Source organism: Temnothorax nylanderi, unplaced genomic scaffold, assembly GCF_030848795.1.
Source record: "Temnothorax nylanderi isolate EJ_2023f unplaced genomic scaffold, tnyl_v1.0 TNYL_tig1244_pilon, whole genome shotgun sequence".
Lineage (NCBI taxonomy): Eukaryota > Metazoa > Arthropoda > Insecta > Hymenoptera > Formicidae > Temnothorax > Temnothorax nylanderi.
The window spans coordinates 1-27,896 of record NW_027250306.1 but is presented as its reverse complement, the minus strand read 5'-3'; the positions used below and the strand labels follow the sequence as shown (position 1 = coordinate 27,896).

General features: G+C 38.7%; 3 protein-coding genes and 3 pseudogenes across 6 annotated transcripts; 3 read left to right on the top strand and 3 right to left on the bottom strand.

The window, feature by feature from the left end:
* Positions 1-357: 357 nt before the first annotated feature.
* LOC139787032 (dopamine receptor 1-like) lies at positions 358-3,652 on the top strand (annotated as a pseudogene).
* Positions 3,653-6,870: 3,218 nt separating this feature from the next.
* LOC139787031 (methionine--tRNA ligase, mitochondrial-like) lies at positions 6,871-8,609 on the bottom strand (annotated as a pseudogene).
* Positions 8,610-8,895: 286 nt separating this feature from the next.
* On the bottom strand, positions 8,896-10,325 carry LOC139787029 (ATP synthase mitochondrial F1 complex assembly factor 1). Its single transcript, XM_071726120.1, is given in 4 exon segments — positions 8,896-9,075; positions 9,078-9,614; positions 9,841-9,946; positions 9,948-10,325. Coding segments are annotated over 4 exon segments (1,170 nt in total). The 5' UTR covers positions 10,311-10,325; the 3' UTR covers positions 8,896-8,911.
* Positions 10,326-10,952: 627 nt separating this feature from the next.
* On the top strand, positions 10,953-12,522 carry LOC139787027 (heat shock 70 kDa protein cognate 4-like). Its single transcript, XM_071726114.1, has 2 exons — positions 10,953-11,948; positions 12,319-12,522. Exon 1 carries the CDS (start codon positions 11,236-11,238, stop codon positions 11,860-11,862), a length of 627 nt encoding a protein of 208 aa, XP_071582215.1. The 5' UTR covers positions 10,953-11,235; the 3' UTR covers positions 11,863-11,948; positions 12,319-12,522.
* Positions 12,523-12,591: 69 nt separating this feature from the next.
* LOC139787030 (recQ-like DNA helicase Blm) lies at positions 12,592-20,735 on the top strand (annotated as a pseudogene).
* A 2,515-nt stretch (positions 20,736-23,250) lies between these two features.
* Positions 23,251-27,890, bottom strand: LOC139787028 (putative nuclease HARBI1). 4 transcript variants are annotated; one of them, XM_071726115.1, is made up of 4 exons: positions 27,648-27,890; positions 26,908-27,127; positions 25,777-26,101; positions 23,251-24,176 (listed from the first exon to the last, which is right to left on the bottom strand). In XM_071726115.1, exons 3-4 carry the CDS (start codon positions 26,069-26,071, stop codon positions 23,266-23,268), a joined length of 1,206 nt encoding a protein of 401 aa, XP_071582216.1. In that variant the 5' UTR covers positions 26,072-26,101; positions 26,908-27,127; positions 27,648-27,890; the 3' UTR covers positions 23,251-23,265. The 4 variants fall into 4 exon arrangements, with proteins under 4 accessions (XP_071582216.1, XP_071582218.1, XP_071582219.1 ...); XM_071726117.1 differs by lacking the exon at positions 27,648-27,890 and adding an exon at positions 27,608-27,626; XM_071726119.1 differs by having other exon boundaries at positions 24,069-24,176; positions 25,781-26,101.
* Positions 27,891-27,896: the final 6 nt, after the last annotated feature.

Sequence of the window (27,896 nt, the reverse complement as noted above, 5' to 3'; positions counted from 1 at the left end):
AGAAACAATTTTATTAGGGTGAAGTCGGGGCTTCCGAGATCCTTCCATAAATATATATATATCGATTATATCCGCGAAGTAAAAGAGTCTCAATATATATATCTCCAAAATTCCTCAAAAGATATGTCTATCCAGCATCCGATAATAGACGATAACACGCCGATATTCGTGCGCGTCAGCGTGAGGCGGGCTTTTCTCGATTCGTCATCAAAATTCGATGATAGCCCGGCTGCGAATCATATTTCATCGGCCGGACGACGGACACGACGCCCGCGCCGGATTTCTTAAGGCCGCGCGCTTCGAGGGGTGACGCGTTGTATGGTTGAACAGTAGCGTGTCCTGGCGATTCTCCGCTAGACGGATCTCCGGAGTATCCCGCAGGACTCCTCCTCGTGATCCTGATATTCTTCTCCGTCGCCGGCAACGTCCTGGTCTGCGTGGCGATCTACACCGACCGCGGGCTACGGAGGATCGGCAACCTCTTCCTGGCCTCCCTGGCCGTCGCCGACCTCTTCGTCGGGGGCTGGTGATGACCTTTGCCGGGGTCAACGATCTCCTCGGCTACTGGATCTTCGGAATGTGGTTTTGTGACATCTGGATCGCCTTCGATGTTATGTGCAGCACTGCCCTCTATCCTGAATCTATGCGCCATATCGCTCGACCGTTACATACACATCAAGGATCCCCTCAGGTGAGACTACTGGATGGATAGCTTCAAAGAAGGATCATCGAACGACTATAAATTAAAAGTTACAACTATTTTTTAGCGTGGCTAAAAGACAGTTTTAGAGGATGAAACCATTTTACACGATATATTTTTGAAATCGTGATGAATTTAAAATTGTTATACAAAATAATGTCAAAATTTAATCCTAAAAAATTATAGTATATAAATTTGAAGATGAGAATTATAGAGATTTAGAGCAAATGCGAGGGTTTATCAAACGTTGTTTTAGGTACGGCCGTTGGGTGACCAGAAGAGTTGCCATTGGCGGCATCGTCGTTGTGTGGCTCCTAGCAGGACTCATATCCTTTGTACCGATCAGTCTAGATCTTCACAGGAATGATGATGATCAACCTACGTTTGACGAAGTGGAGGTAAGGTGCCCGCAGAATTTAATCGCGTTGGTTTATTTATATATCAATATAGCTCAATATATCGAATAAATTCATATAATATATATCGTCTAATTTAAATACGTAAAACGCGATGAAATGATTTTCCACTCTGAGCTCTCCCGAGCAAACTGTTAGTGGATGAATTCCATCCACTTTAATATTTCAAGTGTACGCAATATTATAAAAAGTCGGCAAAATTATAAATATTGCCCGACGAAAATTTCTAAGTACGTTCCGCGATGTATCAACCATGTGTGAGATTGAATTCGTATCGAGCTTCATAAAAAAGAAATACGATGAATGTATGGTGCGGTTGGTGCTTTCGATTCGAATACCGCAGGATAAAAATAAATGACATTTCTCGTTTTACCCCCGTCACGCCATTCACGACTGAGGCAGTTTGCGCAATCCTCGCCGTTTCTCCGTTAATTACTCATCTTGTTACCTTTACAGGAGCACCCTACGTGTGCCCTAGACATTACACCCACCTATGCGGTGGTGTCCCTCTTGCATATCTTTCTACGTGCCCTGCATCGTGATGCTGGGTATTACTGCAGGTAAGACCGCCGCTCGCTGGCGCCCACCGCTAACTACTCGGAGGCGAATTAATTTAACTTTTTACTTCCGCACTCTCGCCGTAATCATTTGCCGTGATCTTCGTGAGTGACGCAGCTCGTATGCCCTTCTATATAAAACGTGATTAACTACGGTAATTTGCGACTCACGAATGCGCCTGAAGATAAAATGAGCGCTCGGAAAGACATCTTCATTTGAAAATTCATAAAATGTATAAATTACAAAAATGCACAGAAATGCTGAATGTACCGCGTTTAGCGGAACAACGCATGCTGATGAATTTCCAATAAGCGCTTCATCTCTTCACGCTTTCGTTTCTTGATATGCAATACAAAAATATAATTATATTTTTCATTCGCTGCTGTAAAGTGACAGTAAAGTGTTCTCTGATAATTATTAATAAATCACAAGAGATCATTCCACGCGTTAAAAATACTTTCTCTTTCAGGCTCTATTGCTACGCGCAGAAACACGTGAAGAGTATCCGAGCAGTGACGAAGCTGCCGGACACCTCCATGGCCAAGAGTTTTCGCTCGAAGAGCAGTCGCTGCAAGCCACCGAAGCCGCAGACGAAGACGAAGCCAAACCAGCCCTTACCACGTCTCCGACCACAAGGCCGCGATCACCGTCGGCGGTAATCATGGGCGTATTCCTGGTATGCTGGGTACCCTTCTTCTGCGTCAACATCGTCGCAGCCTACTGCAAGACTGCATATCTCACCGAGCGTTCCAGGTGCGACTCCTTGCGCAGACTGCATCCCAAGGCGTTCATTTCATCTTAACTACGTTTTAGAGATGTGCTAACTATTCGAATACGAATCGAATCGAATCATACTTGATTTGATGATGCAGGTACATTCAGTGAGTGCTTTCAGTATTACAACCGCTCACTAAGCGGCTAAGTAGTAGTCAAAGAGTTTTTTTTTTAATTTTTGACATGCTCTGTGGCCCTATTAAATTGTAAGTAAAAGTTTAAATATACGTAAAAAAGAATAAGTTATAAGTATTGATAATAAAATAAACACTACATTATTTTATTTTAATTTCTACGTATGTAATTGGATAATAATGTATTGGATATCATATTAGAGTATTTTAATAATTCGTTTATGATTTTTCACCTAACTGTCTCGGTTCTACGACAGATAAAGTATATTTTATTATTTTTATATTAAATATTTAAATACGTTTTTGCCTTAAAAAGAGTTTATATTTATATATAATTAATATTATTTTTACACATCAAAATATTCTCTTATTATCTACATGTTAAATTCAATCTTATAATAATTATATTGTTAATTAAAAAATTATATTTCAACGATTCGATTCATTTCATTCGATTCGCTTCGATTGAATAAATTTTGTCGATTTGATTCGATTGAATCTGAAAAAGAAATGAAATTCGATTCAATTTGACATAAAAAATCCTCGATTTGCACATCTCTACTACGTTCTTTTTTTTTTTAAATTTAAACTGATTCTTTTCTCTCTTAAAGAAAGATTGAGAGATTCTTTCATTCAAATTGACGAAAACATCTTGGAAATTCCTATTATAAGATTCTCCTTCCAAAGAGATGTAAGAACTTTTGTGTCCCACACGTAGAACAGTTCTTGCTCGCGCACAAATTTTTACAGAGGTGTGCTAAAGTCGTTTCTTCCTCCCGAACAGGTTCTCACGTGGTTCGGCTACAGTAACTCGGCCTTCAACCCGATAATCTACAGCATCTTCAACACTGAGTTTCGGGAGGCGTTCAAGAGGATCCTCACGAAGGGGGCACTGCGCGCGGGGCAACCAGCCGTCGACCAGCGAGTGCGGTGAGTTCCGTTCAGTGGTGGTGCAGAAGCGGAACGGCTCCATGGTCGAGTGTAACATCAGTCCGAGATTCGAGCGCGGACAGCTGCCAGGTCGGCATGATGCTCAACGACATCGCGACACCATCGTCAGTGCCATATAAACGAGCGTCCCCTCTCGACTCTCGGGTCATCTTAAACGATCTCTTTCCTGGGTCCTCGCTCTCGCTGCTTACCTCCCGAAATTCGCCGCGGTCGTCCGATCGTTACTCGCCGATCTTGTGTCAAAGAATTTGTGATGCGGGATCTGGAGATGCCGACATCGTCCGGCGAGGAGTACGACGCATTAGCGCGCGATTGAAACATGCCTCACGCAAGAAGAATTCGTTCTTCGTCGTGGCGTGTTAATCCTCTACGATCTTTCGCGTCGCAGGGGACACATCGATTTTACAAAACATTTTTATTTTCAGCATTTTTAGATTTACAGTCTTCGTTTTGCTGTTTCGAGTCCCGCAGGGAGTGAAAAAAGCCATCGTGATACAATCCATGACAGATTGCACGATTTCTAATGGAACGATCGCTTTATTGTTATTGTTTTCGTACGAACTTACGTCAGTGTGTAAATATAAAGTCAGCATACGGCACCGCCTGTACCAACAAGCGGGGTTTACTCTCGCGTGCTAAAGTTTAGTATTGCATCCGCGAAGGATTTGAACGCCAAACCGCCCCGCCTGCTCAAAGGAAGACTGCTGCTGCAGTTGCGACGACGTTGCGCTCTCGCTATACCGCCGCTCGCGTAAGATAAGCATAATTGAGGACTGTTGAATAATACTCTCAGCCATATTATTGAATCTCTCCTCACATAATATCGATCAATGTTCTAGTTAGCTGTTCGTTGATTTGCCCGAAGATTCTCTTGGTCCAAACCGGGAAAACGCGTTTGCTCCGTATCTCCTCGGCGTCGGATTCTAGAGAAGCAATATCGTTTAATGCAGGAGCAATGCAAATCGAGAACGTTTGCTGGATATTAAAATGAGCGCTTCGGGTACGTTGTGTCTCCGCGGAGTCGTCGTCGCGACTCGATTACGATTAACCGATGATAATTACGAGTGACGCGCGAGTTTTTCTTCGAAGCGCGATATTTTCGTTGTAACTATTCGTATGATCGTCGAATATTTTCTCTTTTTGTTTTTATAGCGAAGGAGCGAAGGCTGTGGTGTTCGACCGTGTAAGCGCGGCATTTCGCGAAGACATCAATCATTGTAATTAAGACAATCACCGGAACCCAATCTTCGAAACATATCCCGAAGACATAATCCACCGAATCGTAGTATTGTCTTGTTCTCTCTTTTTTTTCATTCTGATTTTTTTTTTATTTTTATTTTTTTAAGCGATACGACGACAGGCATAGAATGGGATTTGTCGATTAATAGAAGAAATCCAAGTGTAGCGCTTAGGATACTAATCTCGTCAAGCCATCTCTTTAATGGCGCAATGTCGATAGTCCGATCTACGATGTTAAAAGCTGGATGTTACTAAAAAAAAAATACTGATATGTTTCTGAATAGTAACGTCTGTCGAAACATCATGGGAAATATATATATATATAATATATATATAAAAAGGAAAAAAAATTTAATAGCAATAGGTCAGCGCAGCGGCGCGCGCAACGCGCCGTTCCGTGAACTATAGAATTCATTTTCCATCCTGTAAATATCGCCATGTAATTATTTTTCTATTTGACGAGGCGCGAAGAGAGACATACACGGCGGGATACTCGCAGAAATGCGAGGTTCTCTCGTTCATGGGCGCGCCCCATTGCGGATGTACCTACGCGAAATCGTCGTCGAGCACCCGCGAATCTCAATTCAATTCTGCATCACATATCCGAGTGGAAGGAAGCGAGCCAATTTGGCGTTCGCGAGGATCCGTCGAGCTTCCTTGGTACATCTATATCTACGATACAAAACGCATTACGATCCGGCGCGAGAGGAAACGAAAAGGAATGTCACATGCGAATGCAGACAGCGTTGCAGACTGTAGAAACGGTTGTAGGGAATAGCGCGGAACTCTCTAGCCAGCAGGATCTGTGCGCAATGTTGATGTATACTACTGATATATTCGAATGACCGTTCTCTGTAAATATATTAGACTAAGCTCGACAAGGGTATCTTGACCTGTGACTTTTTACTGATTCCTCTTTCGTCCGATTCCTACGTCCCAATGAAACAATGGAAAAACAACAGCAAGCGCCGAAAAAGGTATTCTTATCGCATACACTTATATCCCCGGATAGCCAAATCTGTCGAGAACAGATTTTGAAAGTACCTGCTGCAAATTTTGTTGATAGAATGTCAGCAGAAATGTAACAGAATCTGTTAACGGACCGTAATGGCATATTGACCGTAGAAACTGAGCAAAATCTACCATTTCGCAACCATTTAAAGGATATATTCCGTTCAAATGTTTATGAAATGACAGATTCTATTCGGTTTCTGTCGACAATCTGCTGTCAGATTATATTGGCAGGCTTTGCCGGCAAAACGAGTTTAATGCGGACACAGATAATACCAGATCTGTTGTGATATCTGAGCAAATCTGCTGCCAATCTATTATACCTCGAGCAGTTTGCTTATTGGGTCTATGATACTTATAAGTATAGATACTTGTACATACTACTAAAATTTAATCTGCCTGAAGTTAACAATTGGTATTTCATTCATTTATAATTTGTACTTCTACAAACTCTAATTTGTAAATCGCATGTTTTTTTGTCATAACTCGGAATATATAATGTTGTATTTAGCGTGATTGGGATATTTAATTTTGACTACTAAATTTCATCCCTCGATGCATAATTAGTAAACAAATAATAGATATATAAATATTTATTAATTCTTTATTTTTTTAAACAATATCAAATATTACGTTCGATATGCCTTTCTTTTATGCTACCGTTGTGGAAAATTCAGGCGCGGTGTCCGTCCACATGCGATTTTCCTTCGGGATATTTAGAAAATCGAGCAAACTACTGCTCAATCTCGGCATAATTGGATACAATATTAAAGCACCTATTCTACTGCTTTCTAGAGCAAGCGATATCACAGCTTTAGTTCCTCGATCGAATTTGCATCGTCGACTCGCTTCTTCAGCTGCCAAGGCTCGTGATACGCCACCTCTTATTCGCGCAATGAAGCATACTCATGACCGCGTCCACGACATGATGTAAATTGTATTCCTCGTAACTCTCGCGCGCTTTTTGCTCACAGATTTCAAAGCTTCTCTAGTCTCATCAGCTACCTCAGACTGCAACACATTCCAGTATTTCGCCGGATCGGGAACTCTTTGGACGGATTGACCGCTTTACCCGCGCAACGACTGACTAGATTGCCAGTGTATCCGCCAACTCGGAATTCAATACGTTAACCAATTTTCGTGAACTATAATCTGTGAACGGATTTTTAAGAGACGTGATGTAAATGATATGTAACAAGTAAATGCACGATTCGTCTTACTTGCGTCGTTCTGCGGCACCGCTTCTCTCAGGATAAAGTATCGCAATCCCTCGTCTGAATACTCATTTGCAGCTTCAAATGGCGATATTACATTTCCCTTTGATTTCGACATTTTTTTATGATCAACAGTCCAATGAGCGTGACACAGTAGCGTCTTTGGAGGCTCGAAACCTGCCGCTATTAAGAATGCTGGCCAATAGATACCGTGAAACTTCAAAATATCTTTTCCAATTATCTACAATAATTTTTTTTATATATTTTAATATGACAAATTTCATGTAATATTCATTATTAGCTAAAAATTATGATCCGTACTTGAATTGGTGGGTGGCCAAAATTCTTTGTAAGATTCATTTGGGTATCCTAAGACCGTTAAATAATTTACTAAGGCATCCATCCATACATATACCGAATGAGGACTCATCGCGCGGGGAAGGTATAGCCCATGGCACCTTGTTTCTAATTCTAGTAATGCTTAAGTCTTGTAAACATGCACCTTCCTCTACCCACTGTGATAATGTTCTGTGATACAACGCAGGTCTAACTGTGTTTTCTGCAAAAAAAAGTAATCCAAATTTAGAATTTGCAGTCGTTAAAAGAAAGCGAGATCATGAATTAGTTTAAGACTCGACTTCTTTTTATACCATCTTTGAGCCAATACTTGAGATCATCTTGAAATGCGCTAAGTCGGAATTGTAATTTTCTCCTCCGTCCATTCTACTTTGTTTCCCGATTCCGCGGAGACTTTGATTACTTTACCGGTCGAATCTTTCTGTTCCGCCAAACTCTGCATCAGAGAGGAACGCTTCGTCCGATACGCAATACCATCCCGAGTACTTCCTAGATAGATATGCCCTCGTTCTTCTAACCGTTTCTGAAAATGTTCAATTTCTCAATGTGAACGACACGATCACAAACATACACGAGATTGATATTCAGAAATAAATTTGTTCTAAGAACCCAAAAGTGATACACTGCGTCACAGTGCTGCTTTTCAGTGGTTCTAATGAAACGCGAATAATCCACTTCAAACCTATCGCACATTTCCCTGAATTGCTGTGAAATTCTTGTACAGTACTCAAGATTCGGTAAACCAGCTGCGGCTGCGGCGGCTTTGATTTTGTTACCGTGCTCGTCGGTGCCGGTGGTAAGAAATGTTTTATGGCCCAACATGCCGTTGTATCGAGCAACAGCATCGGCCAGAACTGCGCTGTACAAATGCCCAATATGAGGACCTAACATATAAAAATACATTTATATCTGTTCCTATTATGGCTGCGTTCGGAAACGTCACCCGGGTACACACGGTATACTCCCCTTCTCCTTCTAACTCGCTGAGATAGAAAGAGAAGGAGTATACTCGTGTGCACTCGGGTGACGTTTCCGAACGCAGCCTATAATGGTAACTTTAGACTAATAAATGAGAATTTTTAACTTGAAGAAAGTTACATACCAGCGTTTACGTAAAAAATCGGCGTAGTAATGTACTTATTTGAGATAAATCTTTTACATAGTGCCTCTTTATTGTCAGACTCCAAGATGACCGTACATTTTTAAATAGAAATGGAAATATCGCTGATTCGAGGGCTGATACTTTGCAATTACGTGTTTAACTGAAATTTAAAATTATTATTATTATTATGTGATTAATTAACACTTATTAGCACTTTGAAAATTTGAAATTAAAAAGTAAAGCAAAGTGTGTTATATCATATTTTTCATAATAACAAAAGCTTGATATTGCATACTACAAGATAGACATAAAAGAGATTTAACAATATTATTTAATATGTTATAATATTATTTGTTATAGGCAGTTAAATATAAGCAAAAAATAATGCGTTGGAATAAGAGCGTTTTCATAAATTTATGAAAAAAATGATATATGAGAGTTCATCTTAAAAATATTTATTTTCTACTAGTTCTGTACATGTAGTCACAATACATTAAATAACAAAGAGCAATATAGACGTTACAACAATTCTTATTTCTCCGTCTCAGCATTTGCGACTCTAAGGATATTGTTTCTAACTGAGCTATGAGATCCATATGCTTAAATTCGTTAGGTCGTTGGTAAACGTTTCAAGCAACCGCAATCTGTGTTCGTTATCGTTGCAATAATATAGCTGCAATTCATTAGCCAGGCATTGTGCCTCCTGCACTTGCAGTAAATTTGTATCAAATTCGCCACGCATAAGTACAATGCCCTTATTGTCTCTCAATTCAGTGTAGTGTATCATGGTCAAACACTCAGGCGCGTTCTCTTTATGAGTCTGGTACCATAAGAGCGGAGTCATGTGCACTTCCGAGCCGTAAAATTGACACATTATAAATTCATAGCCCTGCTCTTTTGGTAATGGCAAGAGGAAGGTGGAATATTGCTTGCCGCGCGCAAACATCTTATCGTACTGTTCGGGCGTCATAGTACCGCAGATACAGTCCTTCCGTTTGTGATACTCATTCCATATTTCTATAATCTCCTCTTTCGACCGATCATTTATCATATCAACTTTCATAATGCTATCCAATCGCGCTTCTTTCGCTGCGTACCAGCAGATTCCAAAGCTGGCTTTGCCTCAGTTTGGTAGAAACTCGCAGCTTTCTCACGTTTCTCTTTAACAATAACAAAAAAGCTAGCATCCTTATCATCGATAAATCATAAGAACCATAATATCTAAACATTATCTGTTACTAATTCCTAGACAGAAATGCCAAGAAACGAAGGTAAATGCGCCAAATTTATAATTGTCAGAAAGAAGGAAAATATAATTGTTTCGGACATCAGGAACAGTGTTGTCAGAAATAGCAGCCTTGCGAGCCTCGTGAAAATCATATACCTTGCTTCTCGCGAGTCTGCTTCTCTTGCTGTCGATCGCGTTGCAGAAATTCCTGCGGGCTGGTCTGCTGCAGCCTCGCGATCTTCTCGGCGTACTTGTCGTAATAGGGATGTCCTCTGCAACTCCTCGAGAACCTTTTCGAGCCTCACCCGGCTCGTCATGATGCACCTCTCGTCGCTCGTCCTCGCGGTTACCCGGTTACCCTTCAGATGCCTGGCCAAACCTAGGCGCGTCGCGTTTCGCAGTAAAACGCTTGCCATGAATATCAGCGGTACGGGCGATATTGGCGATACCTTGAACACGCGTGAAATTAGCCGAGAGAAGCATCCATACGGCCATACAGCCATAGGAGTTAAAACATAAGAATAAGAGGTTAGAGGACGGAACACGGAGCAGTGAGCACAGCAGCACTGGGCACTGGGCTGGGTCAAAAGCCCCTGTGCCCTGTACACCAGCGCCAGTACATCCATTTTGGAAAATACGGCTCTGTGTGATTGGTTCATAATACCAGCCTTATGACTTGTATATAAGCCGCGACCGATTTGCCCGCAATTCTTACCGGTTTATCGTTTAGTTACACTGGTTACACTTCTATTTGCTCAACGTGCGCGGACCAGTTCGGACGTGTTTTGTCCGGAAGGAAAATTTTTTTAAGTATTGCGACTGTTAGGCTGCGTTCGAAACGTCACCCGGGTACACACGGGTATAACTCCCTTCTCCTTCTAACTCGCTGAGATAGAAAGAGAAGGAAGTATACTCGTGTGCACTCGGGTGACGTTTCCGAACGCAGCCTTACTGTCTGCATTGATCCCCACTCAGACTTTCGGTTGATTCCGTTTAGACTTTGTCACGCTAACGTGTACCAGACTTTGTTAAACAAACAGTGGCAAATGCTGGCCATATTGACCTCGTATTAGAGGCAGGAGCCAATATAAATCCAAGAAGAAGAAGAAGTTTAATTACACTCGTCGAGGAAAGTAGTTAGGGTGTTCGAGCAGCACGGAAGAGGAATTATACAAGAACGTCGTAAGGAAAATTTACATATTAGTGTATAATATGGCTGTTTTCCTTTTAGGTGACACAGTCCGTCACAGATGGACACACTTGAACACAGGTAGCGTTCCTTTAGACTACACACTTTGTCACAGTCGACACCAATCGACTTCTTCGAATCGAAATTGCACTATATTGCACCAGTTCAGAAGTGCAGCGAAAACGAACAGACCTAGAATTACGCTCTGGGTATCGAGACTGCCGGCGGTGTCATGACCGCGCTCATCAAGAGGAACATAACCCACACCACCATTCCGACGAAGCAGACTCAGGCCTTTACAACCTACGCCGACAATCAACCTGGCGTTTCACGCGATTCACGTGTACGAGGGTGAGCATGCCATGACTAAGGACAACAATCTGCTGGACAAATTCGAGCTTAGTGGTATCCCCCCAGCACCTCGTGGAGTTCCTCAGATCGAGGTTACCTTCGACATCGACGCGAACGGTATCCTCAACGTCTCCGCCGTGGACAAGTCCACTGGCAAGGAGAACAAGATCACCATCACCAACGACAAGGGTCGACTCAGCAAGGAGGATATTGAGAGGATGGTGAACGAGGCGGAGAGGTACCGCACCGAGGACGAGAAGCAAAAGGAGACGATCGCGGCCAAGAACGGCCTCGAATCTTACTGCTTCAACATGAAGACCACAGTCGAGGACGAGAAGCTTAAGGACAAGATCAGCGCGTCGGACAAGCAAACGATCCTGGACACGTGCAACGATAAGTGGCTCGACGCGAACCAGCTGGCCGACAAGGAGGAATACGAGCACAAGCAGAAGGAGCTCGAGGGCATCTGCAACCTCATCGTACGAAGCTCTACCAGGGTGCCAGCGGTATGCCTGGTGGCATGCCCGGTGGATTCCCTGGAGCTGGCGGCGCCACTCCCGGCGGAGCGCCCAGCGGCGGCGGTGCATCTGGTTCCTACAACGCGGGGTTTGATAGAGACATCATCCGGGAACGAATAACGATGCGATTGATGCCGCGTTCACCACCTGACGACAACAAAATATCTCTGAGTCCTTTAAGTTCGGGAGATGAAAAAATCAAGGAAGTGAGTTTATATTTCGGCAGAGATTCGGTTTATATAAGTTTAGGCCAAATCAGTTGCAAGCTATTAATGCAACACTTTTGGGATTTGATTGTTTCGTTTTAATGCCGACCGGAGGTGGAAAGTCCTTTTGTTATCAATTGCCTGCCCTTTTAAGTATTGGATTAACAGTTGTTATCTCACCATTGAAGAGTCTTATTTTAGACCAAATTCAAAAACTTACCTCACTCGATGTAAGAGAAAGTATTATTATATGTTAGACACATAATGAGAGAAACAATGTAGTATAAAGTACACATTTACATTATAGAAGCGTATACTATTGCGTCATATCCAGTCATATCACTCTTCAGTCTTGGTTTAAAACTTGCAGATTCCTACGGCTCATCCAGCTCTATAACAGATAATCAAGCAACAGCGATATATAGGGAACTTTCCAAAAAGACCTGCTCTCAAAATATACGTAACACCAGAGAAAACTGCCTCGCAAAAATTCTGTAATAATCTGTCTATTTTATACGAGAGAGAATTGTTGGCAAGATTTGTTATTGATGAAGCTTACTGCGTTAGTCAATGGGGTCATGATTTTAGACCAGATTATAAAAGATTAAGATGTCTCAGAGACAATTATCCCAAAGTGCCGACAATGGCTTTAACTGCAACAGCTACACCGCGTGTTAGAACAGATATTTTGCATCAATTAGGTATGACTAATCCAAAGTAGTATGTATATGTATGTATGTATGTATATTATATATATGGTTACTTTTTTAGGTTTATATCGAGTTTCAATAGACCTAATTTAAGATGCAGCATAATATCGAAGAAAGGAAAAAATTGTTCCAATGAAGTTGTGGCTATGATAATGACAAAATTTAAAAACGCTTGTGGCATCGTGTACTGTTTATCGCGCAAGGATTGTGACGATTATGCTGCGCATATGAAGAAAAACGGCATTAAAGCGTTGAGTTGTCTTGCAGGACTCGCAGATGGTCAAAGAACTAACTATCAAGGAAAATGGATTGCCGATGAAGTACATGTTATATGTGCGACTATAGCCTTTGGAATGGGCATCGATAAATCAAACGTGCGCTTTGTGATACATGCAGCCTTACCAAAATCTATAGTAGGCTATTATCAGGAAAGTGGTCGCGCTGGTCGTGATGGTGAGAGATAGCAGATTGCATTTTATTTTATCATTATGCAAACATGCACAGAATCAGAAAAATGATTGAATTGGATAATCCAAATCCACAAGTTATTAGTACCTAAATGGATGATTTGTTTAAAATGGTAGTATTCTGTGAAAATACTACAGATTGCCGTAAATCGCTAAAATTTAATTATTTTGGAGAAATATTTGATAGGCAACAATATATCGCGAATAAAATAACTGCGTGTGATAATTGCAGATGCAAGGTAGGTACATTATATAGATAGAAGATGAAGAATTGTCTCAGCAAAAATATAGTTATCTGACTGAAATTAATACTAATTAATAATTTTAGGGCGAGATTATAATGTTAGACGTTATTGAAGATGCAAAAGAGATTATGAAAACTGTACGAGATATTAACAATAGGAAGAATTGCAAGCTCTTACACTAGTATTCTTAACAGATATTTTTAAAGGCAGTGATCTGAAAAAGATTAGGGAATCAGGTTTATACTCGTTATATATATTATATAATAGTAGGATACTATTATATAATAGTTACTATTATATAATAGTAGAAAAATTGAGTTGTTATTTACATTAATTTATACAATTAAATAATTTTTTTTTATAGGTCTTACGAAACATCCTTTATATGGTCGCGGTAAATAATGGAACAAAAGTGACAAAGAACGTTTTTTGCACTATATAGTATTGCAAGAATATTTACAAGAAAATATGTATATTAATAATGAGATTGCCTGTGCATATGTAAAAATTGGACCAAAAGCGAGTGAACTCATGACAAAAAAAGATGTAAAGGTATTTATTCTTAATAGAAAGATATTCAGAATGCAAAATATAATTGAATAAGCTTACAGTGCATTTTAGATATAGTAATACGTCATGTTGCGTGCGTGTGCGTGCGTGTGTGCGTGTGTGTGAGAGTACATATAGGAGATAGGAGACATTATTTTATCTATTATTTGCCTTTTATGCGTTGTGTTTTACTTTATCCTGAACAGGTACAAATTCAAACGAGACAATCGAATAAATTTACAAGTGGTGTAGCAACAGTTTCGACAGTTACGAAGAAACTTGATGGCATTGTAAAAGAATTGCAAAATCGTTGCTATGCCGAATTGATGACAATAATAAGGGAAATCGCTAATACATTAGATGTTTCTCCTTCTTCTATTATAAATACGGTAGCTGTCAGAGTTATGAGCCAGCCGTTTACCAGAAACCGAAGAAGCCATGTTACAAATACCACACTTTACTAAGGCTAACTTTGTTAAATATGGCAAAGCTCTTTTAAACATTACGCAGAAATACGCGGCAGAAAGAACAGGTACAATACTAGCGTATAATATAACATAAAGTAGTACTTTACATTATTGATTATTCCATTATTTTTAGTATTGTTAAATGAGAATGATGAAGAACAGAACAGCGATAATGACCATAATACTTGGGGCGACAATAATTCCAACTACTCTTGCACCAGTAGTGGTACTAGCAATCGTGGCAAGAAACGAAAGATTGGCAATAGATCTAACAGTAGTAATAAAAAGTATAAACGGGGTGGCTCAAGGTAATATAAAAAGAGATGTGTACACGTGTGTATGTGCCACATCTCTTATTACACATGTAATGTAATAGTTGTACGTTAGGGGGAAAAAACACAATTATATGTACATATTTTATTTTTTTTCGGTTATTTACAGTGCGTGGGAAAAGGTTCGTCAAAAAGCTCATCGAGAGGTTCAACAAAATATAACACTACAAAAAAGATAGTAGGATTTGCGAGTTTCAGTCAAACCAAACAATATCTCGCAAATCCCAATAGATACATGAACATTGCCTAATTGATTTTTTTTCCGTTTATTATAAATTATTACGGCGTTTGCGATAGAGAAACCGGCAGAGAAACGGTGTCGGATATCAAAATTAAAGATCAAATTTTGAACGAATTCCCATAGATTGATGATAATGACAATCTGGGTAGTTCGTTATCTTTTCCCATAAGATACGAAAGCGTTAAAGAAGAGGAAAGAATTTCTGAAAAGTTGTTTATAACGGAAGAAAAACCATTTGACGTGTGTAGAAGGACCTTGGACAAGAAGGTGAAGGATATATCGAGAATCACTGAGGATAAGGGAACACAGAGTGACGTAAAACCATACATTTGGCCGACCAAAGATAAGTGCAGAATGGAGAATGTACTCTCACGCTTTGGTTCCTAGCGAATACCGAACCGTACGCTATCGGATCGTTTCAATGTCTCAATATCATCGATATTTCGGGTGATTCGAAGAGTGATGGCTTGGATACTGACAAAAATTGACAACTGTAATCAAATGGCCAAAAGGATCTGCAATCATACAAGCATCGCAAGCCTTTGAAAACAAAAGAGGAATTCGCAATTGTATCGTAGCAATTGATTGTTCACATATTACGATCCAACAGCCAAAAGTGAACGCTGCTGATTACTGCAATCGGAAAAAGTCTTTGTCTGTAAATTTACAAGCAGTTGTTACGTCAAATATGAGCTTCACCAATATTTATTGCGGTGAACCTGGATCACTCCATGATGCCCGAGTACTGCGGCGGTCAAGTTTGTATCAGGATTCACAAAATAATAAGGAACAGTTATTCCCCAATACAACATTTATATTATAACGGTCATCTCGATAGAAAAAGCTTTCGGCGTATTGAAAGGACGCTTTCGCCGTTTAAAATTTTTTAATGAACTTCGAGAAAGTGTTTTTCTGTAAATTTACAAGCAGTTACATCGAATATGAAAATTGTTCCGATGAAGTTGTGGCTATGATAATGACAAAATTTAAAAACACTTGTGGCATCGTGTACTGTTTATCGCGCAAGGATTGTGACGATTATGCTGCGCATATGAAGAAAAACGACATTAAAGCGTTGAGTTATCATACTTATCATGCAGGACTCGCAGATGGTCAAAGAACTAACTATCAAGGAAAATGGATTGCCGATGAAGTACATGTTATATGTGCGACTATAGCCTTTGGAATGGGCATTGATAAACCAAACGTGCGCTTTGTGATATGCAATCTTACAATCAAAGTCTATAGAAGGCTATTATCAGGAAAGTGGTCGCGCTGGTCGTGATGAGATTGAAATGTTCAGCGAAATTCCTACAACCGACTCGGAGGAAGAGAGCTTAGAAATCAGACTAAGGTCAGTTAAATAATTTCTGTAAAATAAGTTTTTGTCAGATAATGATTTTTCTTTGTATATAATATCGTAGTGCGTACTACTGTAGAATTAATTGCGATAATCAATGATTTGAGATAATAATATTCTTTATCAAGCAGGTATCAAACAACTGGAATAAAAGATCGTGTTGCATCAAGTGAAGTATTTGGGCCTGATGAAGAATCTGCGAGTGAGACGCGCCGGCAAGAGGACGCGTTCCAAATAAAGAAGCACGAAGTAGCTGCTATTATCCAAAGCAAATGGAAGAGTATATTAATGAGGAGAAAATATTTAGAAATGCGAGAATCAGCGATTGTTTTTCAAAAATATATTTGCAGCCAAAAAATGACGGCAGGTGGTTGTCACTATAACCGCTCCCTATGATAAATGAGGATCTGCAATGCCATTTTTCTTTGTAAATAAATGAAGTCGGGGATGCCATTTTTCTTTCCATCTTCCGTCGGGTGCGTTCCACATTTTTGTTGCTGCGAGGAAATATTTCGATTCGAAGAAAGAAAGGTATGCTAATAAGATTCTCAATATCTCTACAGTTCTTCCTCGAAATTTATATTACTATACCTATATACTACTTATCTTATTACCATAAACAGGCGGCAATCCTGGATACATATGTACATGCATCGATTTCTGGGTACATACATACATTGATTTCTTTTTACAATGGTAAATATACGATTTATTTTATTTCAATCAAACTAAGGAAAAAGCCGTTAAACGATCACCACTGGATCTCGATTTCCTAATTATTCGTGTGAATTTTACGTGCAATTTCTTGTCTTAACAAATCATGAGTCGTTACCAACGGACTTGAAACGTGGTCTCCGTCAAAGCAAGAACAGCATAATCACATCAGTTAAATTGATAATTAACTTATCATACTAATTTAATTGCACATAAAATTTACACAAATAATTTATTAAGGTAGTCGTCTCGTCAGGGCATGTATTAGATAAAGTTTTCGATTTCGGATTTTATATCAAATTATATGATCAGCTTTGCAGTCGATTTTTTCTGTGGCTCCTTACCGACTATTTACTCTAGAAAATCGATCTCGAAAATCACAAATTTTGCATTACTTCATACAGACGGCCAGAAAAAGAAGGCTCTATCACGGTTTCAATCACATATATTCGCATTTTTCGATTAGATGAAGTGAGAAAAAACATTGCTTTTTGTACATTAGATTTCGAAGAATCCGATGCAACCATAAAATATATAGTTTACCGGAGATTTCGCTGCTAATTTTTTAGTTTATTTTAGTGAAAATGCGGTAATAGAGCAGACATTTTTTGGTCGAGGTGAGATTGGGAAGACTTGGCTGTAGTTGCAGGTTATGGGGCTCGTCTTTCTTAGCCGAATTGGATAGTGATTGACACCCCTGTCATGCGTTTTGAAACCCTTTCTCAGTAATTGTCAAAATTCAATCGAAAAGGAGATGTGATGATTTCTCACTTGTAACCTTTCTCGACGACTCGCATGATCAGCTGATCAAAACGGAGTCAAATGAGAAAAATCACAGAATTTGGAAAAAGTAACATACTTTGTCACGTATGAAATTTTACACCATAATTCATAAAATTATTTTTTCCTTAGCAAAAATTGCCTGAAATATATTTCTGAACGTGAAAACCTACAAACAGTCACATGACTAGCACGTAGCGAGACGGCTACCTTAAGCAACAAAAATCTCGGTTAACAGCTTTTTCCTCAGTTTAATTTTATGTCATATACCGTCGTGTTTCATTTACTTATTATTTTATTTCATATATTATGTATACGGTTCTGCAATTATAACTATAAAACAATTTTAATGTTTGATTGCATAAAAATATTAAAAAAATTGTGTACGTACATATTTATAGTATTTAAGATTAATCAATGTCTGTGTAGGAGGATTCTGATATCTCTAATATCTCATGTACGGAGTGTAACGCAATATTTATCGATGAGAATGATTATTCAGACCACATATGCGATCCAATTGAAAATGAGCCTGTGCCTCAGAAAAAAATTAAACGAGGGAAAGAGGAAGGTGATGGTAAGTAATTTTACACGTGGATGCTTAGTCCCGGTCTACAATAGATGTTTTAAGCCCGAAGCCTTAAGAAATTGACCAATCAGTCGATTATTCACATCAAATTCGATTGTGATTGATCAATTTCTAAGGCTTAGGGTCACTTCGATCAAGCTCCGATTAATCGTTGATTAAGTTAATCAGAGCTTGGTTGAAGTGGCCGTTAGGACTTAAAATACCTATTGTAGACCGGGACTTAGGTTATAAGTTTTGTTAATGATAAACTTTAGCGTCTTTGCACAACGCCCGTAAAAGGTCAATCCAGACAAACGTGCATAAGCATATGCATAAAAAGATGAATTGGTCTATTTCCTTATGCACATATGTACCAATATATGGACCAATCAATTTTCTTATGCTTATGTTTATGCGCTGTGCAAGTTTGTCTGGATAGACCTTGAGGGCCTGAGCAGAATTGTACGTTGACTTATAATTTTAAGACAATGTTTTATGCTTTAAATCTTTGTTTTTAGTAACACACAATACTGTTTTGTGTCTCAAGTCTTAAAAAATCCGAAAATCACTCGAATTATATAATTAATTATAGTTTTACATTATATTGCAGTGTTTTATTGGACCCATAACGCCATTTTGGGATTGCTGACCACATATCAGACTATGCAATCGAATAAAGAAAATGTAAAAAAACATAAAAACTTTTGGAATGAGCTTGCAGAAGAGCTACAAATATTGGGCCATAATGTAAGTAGTATATATATATATATATATATATATTCAATTGCTTTTAAACGAATTTACACAGTATAAACAGTAGCGACAATAAGTATAACAGTAGCGTCTGCATTTTTTATGTAGCCGTTGCCAGGTCACATGACTTGCTGCCATCTTTGCAATCAGAAAGATGGCAGCAAGTCTTCTGAACGCTTAAGAGTAAAAGAGAGAAGTATCTTTCTTTTTGTCATACATACAGGCCGTCATATTCCTGGTGTATTCCCACTAACTGGAATTGGGACCCACTAAAAATGTTTACTGTCGCTACTGTTTATACTGTGGAATCTATAGATTCATATACAACATTTGAATCAATGTCAAAAAAATAACTCAATATCAAAAATAATTTTTAGGTAACTTCTGATCAAACACGATGGAAAATGAATTCTTTAATAAAAAAATATAAAGAATGCGTTGATCATAATTCCAAATCTGGAAGAGATCCAAAGACGTTTCCTTATTTCAATGAAATGCAGGATATGTTTGGACATAGGAAGAGTATCAACTGCGATCATACATTGGGCTCTTCATTTTTTGGAACCAAAAGTCAAAGTAGCTGTGAAAACCAAGGAAGCAGCTTGAAGTCGAAAGATCATCAGCAACTCTCAGAGACACAAATATCGTCATCTCTCAGGCAATTTTCATCTTCCAAGCAGTTAACATCGCCTGTGAAAAAAACGAATAAAGTTCATAGTGGTTCAACGACATCTGTCGCTAAGACAAAATTAGAACTGGAAAAACAATGCCTCGAACATCTGCAAATGTTATCTGCGAACAAAGAAAAGGAGAATGAAAAATTAATTAGAATTGATGAAAGAAATGCTCTAAAGAAAGAAAAATTATTACTAAAACAGAAACAGTTATTGTGGAAAGAAACAGTACAAAAACGCAAAATGGAAAATAAAGATGAACGTCACAGAGATCGAATGCGGGTCGAAAAGGAGAAATGCCAATTACTCCATGACTTAATGCAACCAAAAAATGTGTTTTCTTTTGGTAATAAGATGTAGCTTCTAATTATTTGATTTGGTTAATGAAAATACGCTTCGTTCCAGACTATACAGTATAATTTTACAGTATAATACACAAGGAAGTTACCAAGCATCGCAATCTACGTCCATTCAACAAAGCAATTATAAACAAGACAACGTACAAAACTCATAAGGATTCAAATCACAGTAGCAACAGCAACCGCAACAACAGCCAGTGTAAAACTCAGCTGCATCAACACGGCCAATTATAACTCTGGTATCTACGAAACTACTTCAAAAGCCCCAACAACAATCAACAGATACAGAGCTAACATATGCAGAGCTCAGGCGTATTGGTAATCCACCAAATACAATGTACTCACTCTGGCTGTTGAAATTGGTGGAGTCGAATATTCAGGAACAGGTATGTATATATTCTATGAATTATTAAGAAATATTTTTGTTATTAACAATATATAAATAACAATTTTTATTTTTCAGCTAAAAACAAGAAAGATGCCAAGAAAGCGGCAGCTAAAGCAGCGTTATTGGCGTTATATAACTTGACTTACCCAGAGGATACTAATAAACCAGAGTTAATGGCAATCGGTTAAAGTGAACAATATCTATATAACAATATCTATATTATATCAATTTAATGACATCTAATTTCTTGTGATGGTGTTTTCTCTGTATATAATTTTTAGTTTTAGAAGATTTCAATTTATGCAACAGATTTAAAAAAAATTGAAATATATTAATCCTTAATATATTTTATATAATCATAATTAAAAATATATTATTATATGACATAATATACAATTAATGTAACTATTTTAAAAAGTATATTATGTTTGATACATATTAATAGATTTAGAATACAGAAAAAATAATATTACAAGAAGTTGGATATTAAATCATTCAACATTTTCTTTTATCACTTCTTTCTATCATCAATCATACAAACACGATAACTTGATGAAACGAGTAATGAAATACGTGTTAGAATTATAATTTATTTAATAGTTTAAAATTTTCTTTGGTAAACATATTTTAATATTATTTTATTTAGTATTTGAGAAAAAAAAATTTCACTGAGAGTAATTTACGTCACAATAGCAAAGTGTACTTTCACTGTACTAGTATAATGAGCAAATAACCATAACCAAATTACAATTTTTATTAGAATCATGTGTTGTTTATCGATAAAAACGACAATGGTTACATAATCCATTGTCAATAATCAATTGTTGTTGGACGAAATGCGATATCTTATAATTAAGGTAATATCATTTTATTTTCCAAATTGTGTTCAGTTTAGCGTAGTTTACGTGATAATTTTCTGTTAATAATTTGTCGTAGCAGGTTAATGTAACTAGCATCACAGTGATAACTGACAATGAAAATCTAGTTGTTGACAAAAAAAAGTATTACGCAAACTACGCTGATATTTTTCTTCCAAAAGTCATTACTAGGATTTAGAATATATATGCTATCACAAATATATTCACTGGCACGTGTCTCGGTTTCCGATATTATAAAGAAAAAAACGAATGAGTTTGCTGCAGAATCATAAACGCTTGCTCACAGCCGCAAATTCTAGCTATCGCGTACGTTATAACGATCAACATGATCATTCAATCGTTTGCGCGACTTCCGCACTGTGGTACCGTTTATGTTCTGCATCAAATATAAAGGAGGGGTGTCAATAAGTCTGTTTTTTGGCCCATGTCAGAATCGCTCCAAACTGTGGTATTTTCTTCCTACCGATGTACCTCACAACCTCCCTAGAACCGTTTGCTGTCCGAGCAATTAGAGGCTGAGAACAGGCAACTTGAAATCTAAAAAATCATTGGAGTTTTTCACATGCCGGTCTCATTTACGCATGTCATTGTTGGGAGGGAGGGAGGGGGAGGCAGACCTGGTCCCTCCCGTCTGGTTCCCGTCATTCTCTCTCTCTCTCTCTCTCTCTCTCTCTCTCTCTCTCTCTCTCTCTCTCTCTCTCTCTCTCTCTCTCTCTCTCTCTCTCTCTCTCTCTCTCTCTCTCTCTCTCTCTCTCTCTCTCTCTCCTCTCTCTCTCTCTCTCTCTCTCTCTCTCTCTCTCTCTCTCTCTCTCTCTCTCTCTCTCTCCTCTCTCTCTCCCTCCTCTCTCTCCCTCTCCCTCTCCCTCTCTCCTCTCCCTCTCCCTCTCTCTCCCTCTCCCTCTCCCTCTCCCTCTCCCTCTCCTCTCTCTCCCCTCTCCCTCCCTCTCCCTCTCCCTCTCCTCCCTCCCTCCTCTCTCTCTCTCTCTCTCTCTCGCTTTCGCTCTCCCTCTCTCCCTTCTCTCCCCCTCTGCCCCTCTGCCCCTCTCTCTCCTTCCCTCCCCCTCTCTCTCTCTCTCTTTCTTTCCCTCTCTCCTCTCTCCCTCCCTTTCCTTTTCTCTGCCCCCCTCTGCCTCCCTCTCCCTCCCTCCCTTCCTCTCTCTCTCTCCTCTACCTCCCTGCCCCTCTATCTTCCACCCTCCCTCCCTCCGTCCCACCCTTTCTCACTCCCCCTCTACCTTTACCCTCCCTCCTACCCTCCCAACAATGACATGCTGAAATGAGACCGGCACTACCACCAAATGAAAAACTCCATTGTTTTTTGAGATTTCAAGTTGCCCGTTCTCAGCCTCTAATTGCTCGAACAGCAAACGGGTCTAGGAGGTTGTGAGCTACATCGGTAGGAAGAAAATACCACAGTTTGGAGCGATTCTGACGTGGGCCAAAAAACGGCCTATTGACACCCCTCCTTTTCTTGTAAACTACAACGGTCATACGATAGCACAATCCGAACAATGCTATAATCGTTTTTGTTTAGCTGTTAAAGTGAGAGTAGTGCACTTTCGCATTGACTTTGAACAGCTTCCTGTAATTTTTGAATGAGTATATTCAAGTAGACAACTTCTGCTTCAGTGTCCCAGATAGCAAAACGATTATGTTTACTATAATATTTTTTTTTACGAGAGATGAAACTCAACCCGCTCCCGATGCGCGTTTTATTTAAGTTTATGCGAATTTATCCAAAGAATTCCTATTTATATTGTTAAAGTCGATTAGAGGTGTCGTAAAGTAAAATACAATAAAGGATTAAACACAAATAATTCAATGTTATTTATTTATTGTGCAAACATTTCATGGAATAAATTCATCCGACGATCATTTCTTTCGTTTTGATTTTCTTCTATATTAATATTAACGTTATCAACATTCCAATCATCATCGACATACAAGTCCATCCCATCGTCCAAGCCATTAATGCATATGTTGTGTAATACGCAGCATGCAACAACAACTTGGACGATAAAATTGATATCTCGAAGTTCATTAAAAAATTTTAAACGGCGAAAGCGTCCTTTCAATACGCCGAAAGCTTTTTCTATCGCCATACGCGTAGACGAATGCAAATAATTAAATTCGACTTGTTGTGCCGTGAGATGACCGTTATTTTTAAACGGGGGAACCAACCATTGTAATGAAGGGTACGCAGAATCGCCTAATATAAATGTTGTATTGGGGAATAACTGTTCCTTATTATTTTGTGCCTCCTGATACAAACTTGACCGCCGCAGTACTCGGGCATCATGGAGTGATCCAGGTTCACCGAAATAAATATTGGTGAAGCTCATATTCGACGTAACAACTGCTTGTAAATTTAAAGAAAAACACTTTTTCCGATTGCAGTAATCAGCAGCGTTCACTTTTGGCTGTTGGATCGTAATATGTGAACAATCAATTGCTCCGATACAATTACGAATTCCTCTTTTATTTTCAAAGCCTTGCGAGGCTTGTATGATTGCAGGTCCTTCTGGCCATTTGATTACAGTGTCAATTTTTGTCAGTATCCAAGCCATCACTCTTCGAATCACCCGAAATATCGATGATATTGAGACATCGAAACGATCCGATAGCGTACGATATGGTTCGGTATTCGCTAGGAACCAAAGCGTGATGTACATACTCCATTCTGCACTTATCTTTGGTCGGCCAAATGTATGCTCTGGCAGAAATCCACTGTTTGCGAGATCATCTACGAATTAAAACACACATATAAAACAAATATATAGATATAAACAGATATTTCATATTTTATATTAAAAGTATCAAACATAATTTAAAATATCTCAGGAAACTCTTAACGAAACAGAGCTTTAGTCTGGGTTTACAACAGGTGTTTTAAGCCCTAAGCCCTAAGAAATTGACCAATCACAGTCAATTATTCTCCTTAAATTCAACTGTGATTGAACAATTTCTTTAGGTTTAGAGCTTAAAACACCTTTCGTAGACCGGGACTAAAGTTAGGACTTATTGTAGACCCGGACTTACAGTGTTTTAAAAGCATCTTAAAGAGATTACAACTTTTATCTCAAAAATCAAGTTTTATTTAAAGAAATTAGTCACTTTAAAAATTTTTTGAAAACGACTTGTACGACTCTCATCGGAATCACGTGTCCCCCTTCAAATAAAACAACTTTTCTCTCTAGATTATACACATTCAGGATGGAATAAAGCGTGATGAATTTTTATCTTCAAAAGTATTGTTTCTAGAAAAAGAATGTTTCAAACAAAAATTGTTGATTTTAATGTGAGTCATTTCGTACAAGTTCTCGTTTTCAAGTAATTTTAAAGATGACTAATTTCTTTAGATAAAACTTGATTTTTGAGAAAAAAGTTGTAGATCTCTTCAAGACGTTTCCAAAATAATAAAGTTATCTTTCGTTAAGAATTTCCTGAGATATTTTAAATTATGTCGTGATACTTTTAATATAAAATATAAGATATCTCGCAAAGTACACACTTTTCAATGATTTTACCTTGATACTTATGTACATAGGATAATGAAAGGAATCGATTGTTGTAAAAACAAACAAAAAAAACGGAAAAATTATTTTAAAAAATTTGATTGCATTTTGTAGACGCATTCAATTTTATAAAATTGCAATGTACAAATTAATATTTATTGCTTCCTCATAGAGGAAGCTTCGTTTCCGTAAAAATTTTTTTTAGTTGTCGCCAATGTGTTCAGAATGTTCTAAAACGTCAAAAAATTGCATTAAAAAAAATGTCCGTATGTGTGTGTGTATGCTTTCATTATTCTACGTACAACAGTAAAATTAGGTGAAATTAAAATTAGGTCGGTAAAATTATATTTATAAAAACTTAGCTTTAAAAAAAACAGGCATGTCTCTTCATCTATCCCTTATAGAAGAAACTACTATAATTGCAAAGAAAACATACAAAATTATAGCAATTATTGTAATATTTACTATAGTTTTGTGTATTTTTTCGCAACTACCGGTAGTATTTTCGTAGTATTTTTCCGTATAGAAAAATAAAGCTATCTGCAACATAAAAAATAAAATAAGCCTATTTACAATTCTCAAGCGTCGTCTACAATGGTAGCGGGAGTAGTGGATTAAGATTATAAGACGTCAGAGCCAGTTGGTTTTCCGGTGTAATAGAGTGTAAAGGTGTAAAGTGAGCGAAATGGTTGAGTAGACCGTAGGAAATGGGATTCAACCATTTTTTCGCTTATGACCTTATTCTATTACATCAGAAAACCAGCTTACTCTGACATCTTATAATCTTAATCCACTACTTCTGTTGCCATTGTAGACGACGCTTCATACCTACTAATGTTATAGCAATAACACGTTGCAGTCGAAGGTGTTCTTTGAACTCTGCGTTTGTCCAGCTGTGCACAACTTCGATATAATTTTCAATCCGATGCCTTTTTCGACCAACCAGGATTTGCAGGATTGGAAATAAAACCTCCTGATTGTGCTCGTCATCGGATGAAAATTCACTGCTGCTAGAGCTGCTACTACTGCTACTGCTACTACTACTGGCGCTGCTGCTGCTGCTGCTGCTGCTACTACTGTCGACGTCCATCAACAACTCCGCAAATTCTCTTACTGGATTCATTTTGAAACCAGTGAGAGATCGTGATCGTGACTGTAATAACGTATATTGTATATTGTTATGCGATAGCTTTATGCTCATCAAAATAAGCAAGTATAAGAAAGAAAGAAGCGTCAGAGTCAGAGGGTCACCACTACCCTGTTCAATCATCGATGTTAAGCAACAAGGTGCCGGTATACTACTTGGATGGGTGACCGGCTGAGAGAGCGGACTTCGGACAAACGCGCGGCGGCTATACGCACATAGCTTAACATATTTTTTTTGTTCCGGTAACAAAATATTTCATTTTTCACATATCAACAAATAGTTTTTGCGTCAGTAACAAAATTTTGTTTGCTAATACAAAACATTTTTCTCAGTGTAAAATGTATTTGAAACATCTCTGAAGTGTTTCTGCAATATATTTCGTAGATATATTTCAGAAATATTTCATAATATTACCAAAATATTGCCGAAATCTTTCAGCATGGTTGCATTTGAAATAATTGATAATACAAAGAGGCTGACTAATTAAAACAATTATTCAGAGTACGTTGTCGGGGACGGAAAGTTCTCGCTACGGGGAAAATTAAGGAAGACCGCGAGAAGTTTGTTAATGCTGCCGTCGTGAATATATATCTTTCCCGTTCGCGCGTCCGCAAATCACCTCCGCGTTTAGAAATGCGTCAGGTGTTCTCGAAAGAGGATCATCCGTTTAACTTGCACTCCAGCAACGTTTGCGCCGCGTCGCGAACGTTGTATACGTATTATACGTGGGCACGCACAGCGGTCCACTCCCGCTCGTCGTATTTGAATAAAGCGAGAGGCGCGCGGGGCCTGATCGCCGTCCGTGTACGTACCAGCGAGCGAAAGATGCTCGGCGATGCACCTGTACGCGTAAATCCAACGTCGTACTCCCACGCCAACGTTGAGAATGATGTCGTACTAAACTTTACAGCTGTCACGCGGAAGGAAAGGCAGGGACGAGGAGAGAATGCCGAAGCACGTTACGATTTCATCCCGCTTTTCGTTCTCTTAATTAGTTCGGAAGTGACTCGCATAACCCGGAAGTACCTGAAACTAATTTGAAGTAAAATTGGAAATGAATTCGCGACTTAAAATTAAATTCTTGGAAACTGCGCGCAGAATAGTCACTTTAAACAGTTTGAAATTAATTTAAATCGGGAATGAATTCGCGATTTGAGATTAATTTCGAGGAACTGTATGCAGAATAGTCACTTTCAGTAAATTAAACTAAATTCGCCTGGAATGAGTTAATGAGTGTATCTTTTCTCCAGTAGTATAATTCAATCCGCGACGTGCATATGAGGCATTAAGAATAAGTGTAAGCGACGGAAAAAATTAACGGAGTCGACTGGAACTCGAACTCGGGATCCTTCGTTCACACGCCTAGCACTTATACTACGTTTACGCGAACGTTACTTCTGTAATAACTTACGGTAATTCACTCGTTTACGCGGAATAAATTATCGTAAGTTACTACAAAATCCTGTTTACGCGAAGGAATTAATCGTAAGTTACTACAGAAGTAACGCTCACGTGTAGTATTAGGCTGCTACCCCACGACAGCTCCACTTACACTAATTTCTCCGATCTCCCATCAGCCGGCTCTACGGCGGCCTTATCCTACAGAAGATCAACCCTAACCTATTAGTACTTTCCGTATGACGCACTTTTAGGATTTGAAACACACACACTGCGACTCTCCTTTTCAGCAGAGTCGGAGTGTGACTGCTTTAGTTTGAACATATTCGTAAATGGAAAGCGAGGTGTGTCAGTTTGAAACGGAGTGTGTCGCCTGTGTCGCCTAAAAGAAAAGCGTAGCTCT

Coding starts and splice junctions, on each gene's coding strand:
- LOC139787027 (XM_071726114.1), top strand. CDS start 11,236: ATGACTAAGGACAACAATCTGCTGGACAAATTCGAGCTTAGTGGTATC.
- LOC139787028 (XM_071726115.1), bottom strand. CDS start 26,071: ATGAATCCAGTAAGAGAATTTGCGGAGTTGTTGATGGACGTCGACAGT. Junction 24,177..25,776: donor TATTGCTATAACATTAGTAG/GTATGAAGCGTC, acceptor TTTAATTCGTAG/ATGATCTCGCAAACAGTGGA.